The 12,292-nt window shown below is 41.8% G+C and overlaps 1 protein-coding gene across 3 annotated transcripts in view; it reads left to right on the top strand.

The window, feature by feature from the left end:
- Positions 1–12,292, top strand: part of SNAP47 (synaptosome associated protein 47) — a 65,040-nt gene that overhangs the window by 29,962 nt on the left and 22,786 nt on the right. For all 3 annotated transcript variants that reach the window (XM_020906596.2, XM_020906598.2, XM_020906594.2), the window contains exon 3: positions 8,641–9,131. In XM_020906596.2, the coding sequence (XP_020762255.2) occupies positions 8,641–9,131 (491 nt within the window). The remainder of the gene's footprint in view (positions 1–8,640; positions 9,132–12,292) is intronic.

Below are 12,292 nucleotides of genomic sequence, written 5' to 3'. Positions count from 1 at the left end.
TTCTATACCTCGGGGGTTGGTGGTTTTTGCTTGTTGAGGGTTGGAACTGACTTTTTTTTTTCCATTTATTTTTATTAGTTGGAGGCTAATTTCTTTACAATATTGTAGTGGTTTTTGTCATACATTGACATCGAACTGACTTTTTTGTGACTACTCCAGACTATATTTGCAAAGTGTGTATTCCTTGTTAAGTGTGGCCACTGAAGCTCCCAAGAAAGATAAAATAAATAGGTCTTGCTTCTTTAAATTCCCTCCTGACCGGGGAGCACTTCAGCCCAGGGTGGTGGAGATCTCTGTGCCAACCTTTCAGCAACTGAAAGCCCCAATCAAAACTCAGCAATCCCAGTTTTTGGAGGGAAGGTCACCGTTGCCCACCCTGGCTCCAACAGGCCACATTAGGAGTACTCGCTGCTGTTCCACAGCTGCGAGCTATGGTTTTGTTGGGTGGGAGACGGCAGCTACTACTGCTTGAAAGCAGAAGTTGCCTGAAGTTCACTGTCTCTGCATCAACTTCCTGCTGGATGCTGCAAATGTTCTCCTTGACCCAGAGTTCCAAGGAAGTTGCTTCAGATAGTTGTGCCAGTTTATTTGTTTTGCTGGAGGGACAGATTCCTGCAGCTTCCTATTCCACCATCTTCCCTGTACTCACTAACTATATGGCTTTTATGAATAGATGATGCCCTTCATGTGACCATTTCATTCTGGAGCAAATTTCGTTATTTTTCTGTATTTAGCAGTTTTCAAAGTAATGATTTTGTTCTTTATCATTGTCAAAAAATGTTCAGTTATAATTTTTAATATCATTTTGAATTCCTGGATCTAAAAGTATTTGAGTAGGGAGAAAAAACCATTAGCCACAAAAGAAAGATAAATTCTCTTTAGCAGTAACATATGCAAAGAGGACAATGGAAAAACATCTTCAAAATGTTGAGCTAAATTTGGCTTAATTGTGAACAGCCAAATTACCATTCAGAGTGTCAGTAAAATAAAGGCATATTCCAACATATGAAGACTGAGACAATACTACTTACTCACAGAACCCAATAAAAACATAATGAATTCTGAGTTTCAACCTGTTGCAATTAGTATACTACTGAACTTTAAGCTGTTCCATCTTTAAGCATGTTGTGACATTTTTAATCCAATAATTTAGCAGGGGGTAATATCTAGGATTGTAAACCTTAAATCATATAATCTTAGGTAATCATGGACAGCTCCTGTCACTTTTTATTACCTTTTAAATATAAGTTTTGGGTGAATGGTCTGCAAACAGGTTCCAGGTGAAGCCCACACTACAGAAGAGAAGCACGGGGAGGCACAGAAGGTCGGAGTCGCTGGAGATAGTCTCGTTGGTGCAGTTGGCCTCCAGAGGCTTATTTACAGCTGCCTCTTGGGAGGGAGCTAAGAGCCCTGGTTCCGTGATACTCATTCAACAGCCATGCCATCCTTCAATTGGATCTTTGTCACTTCCTCACATTCTGTGGTAAAATAAGGATTACATAATGAATTTTTAGAATTCATTATGTTTTTATTGGGTTCTGTGAGTAAGTAGTATTGTCTCAGTCTTCATATGTTGGAATATGCCTTTATTTTACAGACACTCTGAATGGTAATTTGGCTGTTCACAATTAAGCCAAATTTAGCTCAACATTTTGAAGATGTTTTTCCATTGTCCTCTTTGCATATGTTACTGCTAAAGAGAATTTATCGTTCTTTTGTGGCTAATGGTTTTCTCTCCCTACTCTAAATGTTCTAATGTTTTACTGCTGTTTGTCTGGGTAGATGTTTTAGAACAGCCTTCTAACTTACATACCATAAAATTCACTCATTTTATGTGAACAATTCAGTGGTTTTTAGTTACTTTACAGAGTTAAACGGATGTCACTGGAGTCCAGTTTTAGGGCACTGTCAGCCTCAAAGTGGCCGCAAGCCCAGCCGCGTCACTCTGTTCTTACCGTAGCCCAGGTCACCACCAGCCTGCTCCCTGTGTGTATTGCATGGATTTGTCTTTCCGGAGAGTTAATGTACGCCTGGCTCCTTTCGGCTAGTATTGCGGCTTTTGAGACTCATTTCATGTTGCATGATGCACTTTACTGTTTGTGTTTCAGAGTCATGCTCTGTTTTGTAGATCTGTCACGTTTTGTTTGCCCAGTGACTAGTTTTTAGTCCTTTGCGGGGGAGGGCGCCACATGGCTTGTGGACTCTGAGGTCCCCAGACTGAACCTGGCCACGCAGTGAAAGCCCCAGATCCTGACCGCCGGATACCACGGAAGTCCCTGCCCAGCGACACACGTGTTGTTTCTACACTGTGGTTATTCATGATGATGCTGTGGATACTCATGTACAAGTGTTTGTATAGGTACATATTTTCATTTCCCCTGGGAGGGAAATTGCTGGGTCTTTGTTTAACATTTTTAGAAGCTGAGAACTTGTTTTCCAACATAGTTGTACCATTTTGCATTCCTGCCAGTAATGTATGAGAGTTCCATTTTCTCCACATCCTCACTAATACTTGTTATTGCCTTTTTAAAAATTATAGCTATCCTAGTGGGTGTGAAGTGGTATCTCACTGTGGTATTCATTTTCATTTCCTCACAATAGTGAGCATCTTTTCATGTGCTTTTTGTTCATATGTATATATTGTTTTCAAGTCCTTTGACCATTTATTATTGTTATTCTAGAGTTACAAGAATTCTTTATATGTTCTGGGTATAAGTCCCTTTATCAGATAAATGATTTACAAGTATTTTCTTCTATTCTGTGGATTGTCATTTCACTTTCTTGATTGTTTTTTGAAATATGAAAATTTTTAATTTTGATGAAGTGTGATCTATTTTTTTCTTAATATTGCTTCAGTTGGTGTCATGTCTAACAATCTCTTGTCTAATCCCAGTTGCAAAGATTTACTCTTGTACTTTCTTCTAAGAGTTTTTATAGTTTTAGCTCTTACATTTATCTTATATATGATTAACTTTGAGTTCATTTTTGCAAATGGCATGAGAAATGGGACCAGTTCCTTTTTTTTGCCTATGGATATCCAGCTGTATCAGCAACATTTGTTGAAAAGACTCGTTTCCCCATTGAATTGTCTTGTCACCCTTGTTGATAATCAATTGCCCATAAATGTCAAGGTTTGTTTCTGAACTCTTGAATTCTATTTCATTGATCCATATACATAACTTTACACCAGCACTACACCATCTTCATTTCTATAGCTTTGTAGTAAGTTTTGCAATCAGATAATAAGAGTCTAATTTTGTTCTTCTTTGTCAAGATTGTTGGCTATTCTGGGTCCCTTGCATTTTCATGTGAATTTTAGGATCAGCTAGCCCGTTTCTACACAAAAACCAGTTGGGCTTTTGATAGTAATTGGGTTGGATATGTCATTTTAGGAGAGTTTTGCCATCTTAACAATGTAATAATTGATGAACATACAATTATTTAAGCATATTTTATTTTTCAGGTTGTTTGTTCCCTCTTGTTCAGTTTTTTTCTTTATTATTTCTTGCTAGGGTTTTTTTTTTTTTTTCCCATTTATCCCCATCAGTTGGAGGCCAATTACTTTACATCATTACAGTAGTTTTTGCCATACATTGAAATGAACTAGCCATGGATTCACACGCACTCCCCATCCCGGTCCCCCCTCCCACCTCCCCCTCCACCCGATCCCTCCGGGTCTTCCCAGTGCACCAGGCCCGAGCACCTGTCCCATGCACCCAACCTGGGCTGGTGATCTGCTCCACCCCAGATAATATACATGTTTCAATGCTGTTCTCTTGACACATCCCACCCCCGCCCTCTCCCAGAGTCCACAAGTCTGTTCTATACACCCGAGTCTCCCCCTCTGTTCTGCATACAGGGTTATCGTCACCATCCTTCCAAACTCCACACATATGTGCTAGTATACTGCAATGGTCCCCATCCCCCTGGCCCACTTCGCTCTGTACAATGGGCTCCAGCCTCATCCATCTCATTAGAACTGATTCAAATGAATTCTTTTTAATGGCTGAGTAATATTCCATGGTGTATATGTACCACAGCTTCCTCATCCATTCGTCTGCTGATGGGCATCTGGGTTGCTTCCATGTCCTTGCTAGGGGTTTAATTTTTAAAATTACTTCAAAGATAATGTTTTGTAATTTTTCTATTTTCCTTTTCATTGTTTCCTACTTTTCCTTCTACTTTCTCTGTGTATAATTTATAACTTTTTGAGGTAGAAGCTTAGACCACTGATTTTAAACCTTCCTAGGAAATTTTCATGATCTCCTGATTGCAAAATTCAGGCTTAAATTGAAGAAAATAGGGAAAAAACCACTAGGCCATTCAGGTCTGGCCTAAATCAAGTCCCTTATGATTATACAGTGGAGGTGACGAGTAGATTCAGGGGTTAGATCTGGTAGACAGAGTGCCTGAAGAACTATGGGTGGAGGTTCCTAGCATTGTACAGGACGTGTTGATCAAAACCATCCCAATGAAAAAGAAATGCAAGAAGGCAAAGTGGTGGTCTGAGGAGGCTTTACAAATAGCTGAGAAAAGAAGAGAGGTGAAAGGCAAGGGAGAAAAGGAAAGATACACCCAACTGAATGCAGAGTTCCAGAGAATATGAAGGAGAGAGAAGAAAGCCTTCTTAAGTGAACAATGCAAAGAAATAGAGGAAAACAACAGAATGGAAAAGACTAGGAATCTCTTCCAAGAAATTGGAGATATCAGAGAACATTTCGTGCAGAGATGGATAGGCATGATAAAGGACAGAAACATCAAAGACCTAACAAAAACAGAGGAGATTAAAAAGAAGTGGCAAGAATACACAGAAGAATTATACAAAATAGGTCTTAATAACCATGGTGTGATCACTCACGTAGAGCTAGACATCCTGGACTGTAAAGTCCAGTGGGTCTTAGGAGGCATCACTACGAACAAAGCTAGTGGGAGTGGTGGAATTCTAGCTTAATTATTTAAAATCATAAAAGATAGTGCTATTAAAGTGCTGCACTCAATATGTCAGCAAATTTGGAAAACTCAGCAATGGCCACAGGACTAGAAAAGGTCAGTTTTCATTCCAGTCCCAAAAAAGGGCAACGCCAAAGAATGTTCAAACCATACAATTGTGCTCATTTCACATGCTAACAAGGTCATGCTCAAAATCCTTCAAGCTAGCTTTCAATAGTATATGAACTGGGAACTTCCAGATGTATAAGCTGGATTTAGAAAAAGCAGAGGAAGCAGAGATCAAATTGCCTACATTTGTTGGATCATAGAGAAAGCAAGGGAATTCCAGGAAAACCTCTGCTTCTGCTTCATTGACGATGCTAAAGCCTTTGACTATGTAGGTGACAACAAACTGTGGAAAACTCTTAAAGAGATGAGAATACCAGGCCACCTTACCTGTCTCCTGAGAAATCTATATGCAGATGAAAAAGCAATAGTCAGAACTGGACATGGAACAACAGACTGGTTCGAACTTGAAAAAGGAGTGTGTCAAGGCTGAATATTGTCACCCAGCTTATTTAACTTAGATACAGAGTACGTTGTGCAAAATGGCAGGCTGGGATGAATCACAAGCTGGAACCAAGATTGCTGAGAGAATTAGCAACAACCCCAGATAGGCAGATGATACCACTCTAATGGCAGAAAATGAAGAGGAACTAAAGAGCCTCTTGATGAGGGTGAAAGAGGAGAGTAAAAAAGCTGGCTTAAAACTCAGCATTCAAAAAACTAAGATCATGGTGTCTGATCCCATCACTTCATGGCAAGGGGGAAAAAGTGGAAACAGTGACAGATTTTCTTTTCTTGGGCTCCAAAAATCACTGCGGACCGTGACTGCAGCCACAAAATTAAAAGATGCTTGTTCCTTCCTTGAAAGGACAGCTGTGACAAACCTAGCGAGTGAAAAGCAGAGACATCACTTTGCCAACAAAGGTCTGTATAGTCAAAGCTATGGTTTTTCCAGTAGACATCCTTGGATGTGAGAGTTGGATCATGAAGAAGGCTGAGCATCAAAGAACTGATCATTTTTAATTGTGGTGCTGGAGAAGACTCTTGAGAGTCCTTTGGACTGCAAGGAGATCCAACCAATCCATTCTAAAGGAAGTCAGCCCCGAATATTCATTGGAAGGACTGATGCTAAAGCTGAAGCTCCAATATTTTGACCACCTGGTGGGAAGAGTCGACTCATTGGAAAAGACCCTAATGCTCGGAAAGATTGAGGTCAGGAGGAGAAGGGGGCAGCAGAGGAAGAGATGGTTGGATAGCATCACCAATTCAATGAACATGAGTTTGAGCAAACTCCAGGAGATAGTGAAGGACAGAGAAGCCTGGTGGTGTGCTGCAGTCTGTGGGATCTCAAAAAGCCAGACATGACTGAGCAACTGAATAACAACAAGAGGTTTTCAAATATATGCATTGAGAGAGATTAATTTCCCTCTCATGGCTGCTCTGTTTGCATTCTACTGTATTTTTGTATATCATGTTTTTAGTTTCATTCACTTCAAATATTTTAGTTTCCTGGTGGGTGGTGTCTGGTCCCAGTATAGTTGACTTTGGAGCCTACCATTCTTGGACTCCTGTCTGCAAGAGCTGGCAAGTCCAATACTGGTGCTGGCTTGCCAGTATGGGAAGCAGGGACCTTGAAACTCCTAGGGCTGGTGCCTGCCTGATGAACGGAACCTGTTCCAGTATAGCTGCCTGTCCGGCCTGGGGTCCCAGAGCTGATTCTTTCCCATTGGTGAATGGTGCCCGGTTCCTGTGTGGCTGGCTGCGGTCTGCTGGTCGTCAGGGTCACGGCTGGGCAGCGTGGGAGGTCCCAGGCCTGTTGGCCACCTGCTGGTGGGTAGAGCGTGTTCCAGGGCCGATAGTTTAGACTCCAAAGCAGTGCGTCCACTGATGCACTTGCCAGCATCAGCATCCTCGTGACAGAACCTCAATAGCTCCCGTAAATGGCTGCCGCCAGCATCTGTGTCCCCAGGGGGAGTTCTGGCGGCCTCCCTCCGCCTGGCAGGCTTCTGCAAGTGTAGCAGGTAGCTCTGACCTAGAGCCTTTGAAATACTCTCTCTTTGCTGGGTCTCTGAGCATGTGATGCTTTGTGTCATTTAAGAGAAGCTTTCTCTTTTCCTGGAGCCCTCTAGCTCTTACACAAGACTGGCCGACTTTCCAAGTCAGTTGTTATGGAGCTTACCTTCCAGTGTAATACCCCGGGGCTGGGGAGCCCAGTATGGAGCTTGGGCCCTTGCTTGTTGGGGAGAACCTCTGCAATTGTGATTGCCCACCCTCTTGTATGTCACCTACTTGGGGATGTGGGTTTTAACTAGACTGCAGCTCCACCGCTCCTACCCGTCTCCTGCAGTTCCTTCTTGATACCCTTAGTTTTGGGAAATCTTTTCTGCTAGTCTTCAGGTCCTTCTCATTGATAGCTCCTCTGTGAGTGGTCATAATTTAGGTTTACCTGTGAGAGGAAGTGAAGGTGTTCATTCTGTGCCATCTTGGCCACTCCGTTATATAATGTATTGGTTTTGTTGTTATTGTTTATGTTTTGAATATACTTCAGAGAGTGCATTCAGCATTTGGAGGTATCAGTTGAGGTGGTTGAATAATATTGTTCAAAATTTCTATATTCTTACTAATTACCTTTTCTTCTTGCTTTATCAGTTATGGAGAGAAATTTATTAAAACCTGCAGCTACTTTTAGTTTTGTCAGGTTTTGCTTAATGAATCTTGAAGTTCTGTTTTTAGATGCATGCGTATTTACTGTCATCAAGTCTTTTTTTTTAGATTGACCCTGTTATTATTGTGCATTGTCCCTCTTTTCCCAGTAACATTTTTTGTCTTAAAGTTTATTTTTGGCATGTTATTTTTTTATTTTACTTTTCCAGTCCCTTTACTTTCAGTCTGTCGCGTGTCTTTGTATTTCACGTTGCTTCTTGTCAACAAGATATAACTGTGTTTTATTTAGACTGACCATGTGCCTTTTAGTTAGAGAATTTAGTCCACTTACATTTGGTATGATTACTAACATGGCTGTGATAATTCTTCTGTCTCGTTATTTGTATCCTGTGTATTTGATTTGCTGTTTTGTTCCTTTGCTTTTCCTTTCTTGCTTCCACTGTTTTCCTTTCTTACTGACTTTTTAGATATATCTCTTGATGTATTAGTGGTTAAATTAGAGCTGTGTTCTCCAATAAGATAGCCACTAGCCACATTAAAATTAAGTTTAAAACTCAGTTCATCCTTGCGTTAGCTATATTTCAGGTGCCCAGTGGCCACGTGTCTCCATTACTGGATTAAGCGATACAGATTACTGCAGAAAGTTCTATTAGATGGTCTAAAGGTTATGATCAGGATTTGTTTTGGTCAAAACTACCACAGGTCAAGTGTGAAAAGAGCAGTATTCCAGTGAGAAGATGTTCTTGGCGTGTCTACTCCTGGTGATCTTTGTATCTGTAGACAAATGTCCCACTGCTCTTAGCCTCAGTTTTTTTTAAAACATGAGGATAATAATTCCTATTTTTACTGCTTCTTGGAGTGCTTGTGGAAAAGAAAACTATAAAATGGTAACATTCTTTATAAAGGTCAAAGCAATTTTCCAAAAAAAAAAAAAAATTAAGAACCTATTGTCTACTTTCTGTGTTCTGTTTGCTTTTTTAGGTTGCTGACCGAACTGGAGTCTCCTTCTTGGTGGCCCTTTAGCTCCAAGCTTCGGAAGGCGCCACCGGAAACAAAGCCCCAGTGGGACACCTCAGTGGCTAATTCCAAAGCTTTTGGAAAAGAAGGGATAGTGATCCAAGTTCCTGCTGTTATTTCCCAAAGAACAGAATCTCATGTTAAACCAGGAAGGCTCACTGTCCTTGTTTCTGGGTTGGAAATCTACAACTCAGATTCTCTGCTCATGCACAGATTCGAAAGGGAAGATGTAGATGACATCAAGGTCCACACACCTTATGAAATTAGCATCCGCCAGCGGTTCATTGGGAAGCCAGACATAGCTTATCATTTGATATCTGCCAAGATGCCAGAGGTTATCCCCATTTTGGAAGTACAGTTCAGCAAGAAGATTGAGTTATTAGAAGTCGCCATGATGCTCAGAAGCACTGGAACCTCTTCCCTAGCAGAGAAGGGCTATTCAGTCTGGCACGCAGGTGAGTGATCGTCAAAAGAATCTGTGCACAGAACCTGTAAAGTTACAGTCAAACTCAGCACACCCGTGGTGCATACTTACCATGATGCATCACATATAGCAACTGCTGGTTTCAGCTCACTAGCAACTGCCCATTTGCTTATAAATAAAAATATTTTCAGACCATTTTTCTTAGTATTTACCCTTTCAATATCAGGTCACTCAGTTTTATCATTTCCTTTAGAGCTGTGGTTTCCAAGTAGGTCAGAAAGGTTTTGGTGACACTTTTAGAAGAAGGAAAGCTCCCAAGTTAGATGTTTTCACCTCTTCTGTTTGATTTGAGAACCAACACTTCAGAGTGCTACCTAGCATCATCTCCACCTGCTCTGGTGTGTCTCCACCCAAGACCCTGCATCACTCTTGGTTTTCTTGGCACTTAGTTGAGATCTTCCAAGCCCACTTTCCAGATGTGTGTTTGGATATCAGAATTTTTGATAATTATGCAGCATAGTTTTTGTGTGATTTTTTAGCATCTACAAAGATTGCGAAACCTTTGCTTTTCTTGGCAGTGTGGCTGCAGTATCCTCTTGCAGGTCTCTTTGGGGTGTGGAGGGTATAGCTGAGTTTGGCCCCAGGGTCCAGTGTATGTGGCAGGACATGTGGATGTGAGGGTGTCAAGTGGTATCTTGATGGTATTTTTATTTTTTTGATTGTGATATGAAATATCAGACACTTTTCAGTTGCTTTTTGGTCTTGCAGATTTTTCTCTGTGGTTTGCTCGTTCTGTTTTTGTTTTTCTACTAGGCTTTTTTTTTTTTCTCTTTGATATAATTATAGGGGTTCATTATTCATTCTAGATACTCATCCCTCATTGATTTAGAAGCTACAAATACTTCTCCCAGGCTGTCAGCCTCCATTACAGAAAGAAACCTCTAATTTTGCTGTGGTCAGATCCACCACTTTTCCCCTTACGTTTATTTTTGAGCCCGTCTTAAGAAATCCTAAAGTCATAAAATATTCTTGTATTTTCTAATACTAACATTACAGGTGACATTACTTTCTTGTTATAGTGATTTTTCTAATAAGTAATAATCTTTTCTTATTAACTTTAGTTGTTAGAGTTTGTTTGTAAGAGGCATGTTTGCTACTGTTCCAGTTCCTTTCATTTCCTTTTCCTCTTAAGTGATTGATTTCAGTATGTAATCTGTTTATATAAAAGGGCCAAAAAGGGTAGACTGTACTGGCCAACGTCAGATGCTGACCAGAAGGACCCTTCAGGAAAGGCCATCTGCGAGCTCAGTCTGGTCAGCTCCTCTGATAACACAAGCCTTTGAGTCCTCATCACTGCTGTTTTCCTCTGGGGGAGCCTCAGCAGTGAGAGGAGGAAGGAGGGCCTGGCTGGTGGACCAGATGCAGAGCACTGTGGGCTGCTGGTTTTAACAGTGCTGTTGAAGAATCCGTCTGTACCAGGTATGCTGCCAGGTACCTGTAGTCCTGAAAACCATCCTTCTCATGGAGCTCTACCACATTCGATTTGTGGGTCTTGTTAGGCATGGTGGTTTCAGAGAGAGAGAGCATGGCACAGAACATTACAAATGAGATGGCAGATGGGAACATGTCTTGTGTGGCACAGAAAGTCATACTGTGCAAGTGAGAAGAGTGCAAGCTTGCTGGGCCTTGCTGTCATGGAGGGCAGGCCCCGAGGAAGATGGGATGATAAGCTCTGACTCTAAGCATACAGGTGACAGATGGGGCTAGAGAGGAGCAGGGAGTGAGCACTAGGGCCTCCGCAGCTGTGATCAGACTGCAGGAAGCTAAGCAAGTGCGGATTTGTAGGGCCGCCCATCTGGAAGGGGAAAATGGACCTCTTGCTCACGAACTGAGGCTGCTGAGCAGAGGCTGAGTGTCTTTTTTCTCAGGGAAGCTGCAGATATTATACCTTTAAGGTTTTTCAGCTGATTGAACCAGGCCCACCAGACTGTCTAGCATAGACCCACTCCCCTAAAGTTAACTTATTGAGAGCTTTCACCACATCTAGAAACACCTTCCCAGCAACAGTTAGATTAGGGTTGGATTGAATATCTGGGGACTATGGCCTCACCCATCCCAGTAACGGACTGTATATATATGGAATGAGCTGAGCCACATCCACCGTGACAGATTGGTTTTCATTTCAGTGCTAACTTTAGCTTCTGAGTGGGATCCCTACAGTGTGTGAATCTGGACTGAGCATGAAGCGCCATCCTCCCCTTGTGAAGCTGCCTGGCCCAGCAAGGCACGTGTACCTTATAGCTGTGGATTTGGAGGAATGCAGGTCATGAGGAGTTAGGTTTGGAAGAAGCCAGCATGCTGAGTTCAGTAAGCAAGAGGATATCTTGTTTGCTTGGAACTCCACAGTGGTCCTGTCAAGCCCAGTAATGAGAACTTACTTCTCACTGTGACCTTTCCTGTTGTTGCATCTGTCGGCACCTCTGTTTTTACTTTTCTGTATGGGAAACAGCAGAGACAGTGGAGATAGAAACCATGACTTGGACATCTCAGAAACGTATTTCTCTCCTCAGTGACCTATTTTAGTAAAATGTGTGGCCAGAAGGTGGCGATCTAGTAACAGTGGACCAATGTTTGTTAAGAACCAGAGTCCAGAAGAACTTTCCAGAGACCTTTGTTGTAATGTATAGTGTAGACAGATTGAGGGCCTTGGTGGCCAGGCTGGGACTGGGGGAGGAGGAGAGTCTCCTGGGCTTCAAGGGCTGGAAATGATGCAGGTGGGAAGATTCCACCTTAAGAAAGAGCAGTTGCAAATTGCTGTTTGCCTGCACAGTATCTTTAAAATAATCTTAAATTTTAGAATAGTTTCAGACTCGAGGAAAAGTTGTGGGGAGTACTCCCGTGTCTCCTACACCCAGTTTCCCCTGTTCTTGTCAGCTTACATTAGTATTGTTCGTTGTCACAACCAATGAACCTGTCTATACATCTTTACTCAATAAATTCCATGTTTTATCCAGATCTCCTTAAGTTTTACTGTTCCAGAATCCTAGCCAGGATCCCAGATGATATTTTGGAGCCTCATCTTGGACTCATCTTGACTATTACGGATTCTCAGACTCCCCTTGTTTTGATGATCTTGACAGTGGTTAGGCTTTGTAGCCTTTTCCCAAGCTGGACCTTGTCTCATGTTGCCTC

This window comes from Odocoileus virginianus, chromosome 3 (genome assembly GCF_023699985.2).
Source record: "Odocoileus virginianus isolate 20LAN1187 ecotype Illinois chromosome 3, Ovbor_1.2, whole genome shotgun sequence".
NCBI lineage: Eukaryota > Metazoa > Chordata > Mammalia > Artiodactyla > Cervidae > Odocoileus > Odocoileus virginianus.
Note: the sequence above shows the minus strand (reverse complement) of the source record. Positions and strands in the feature narration are given on the sequence as shown.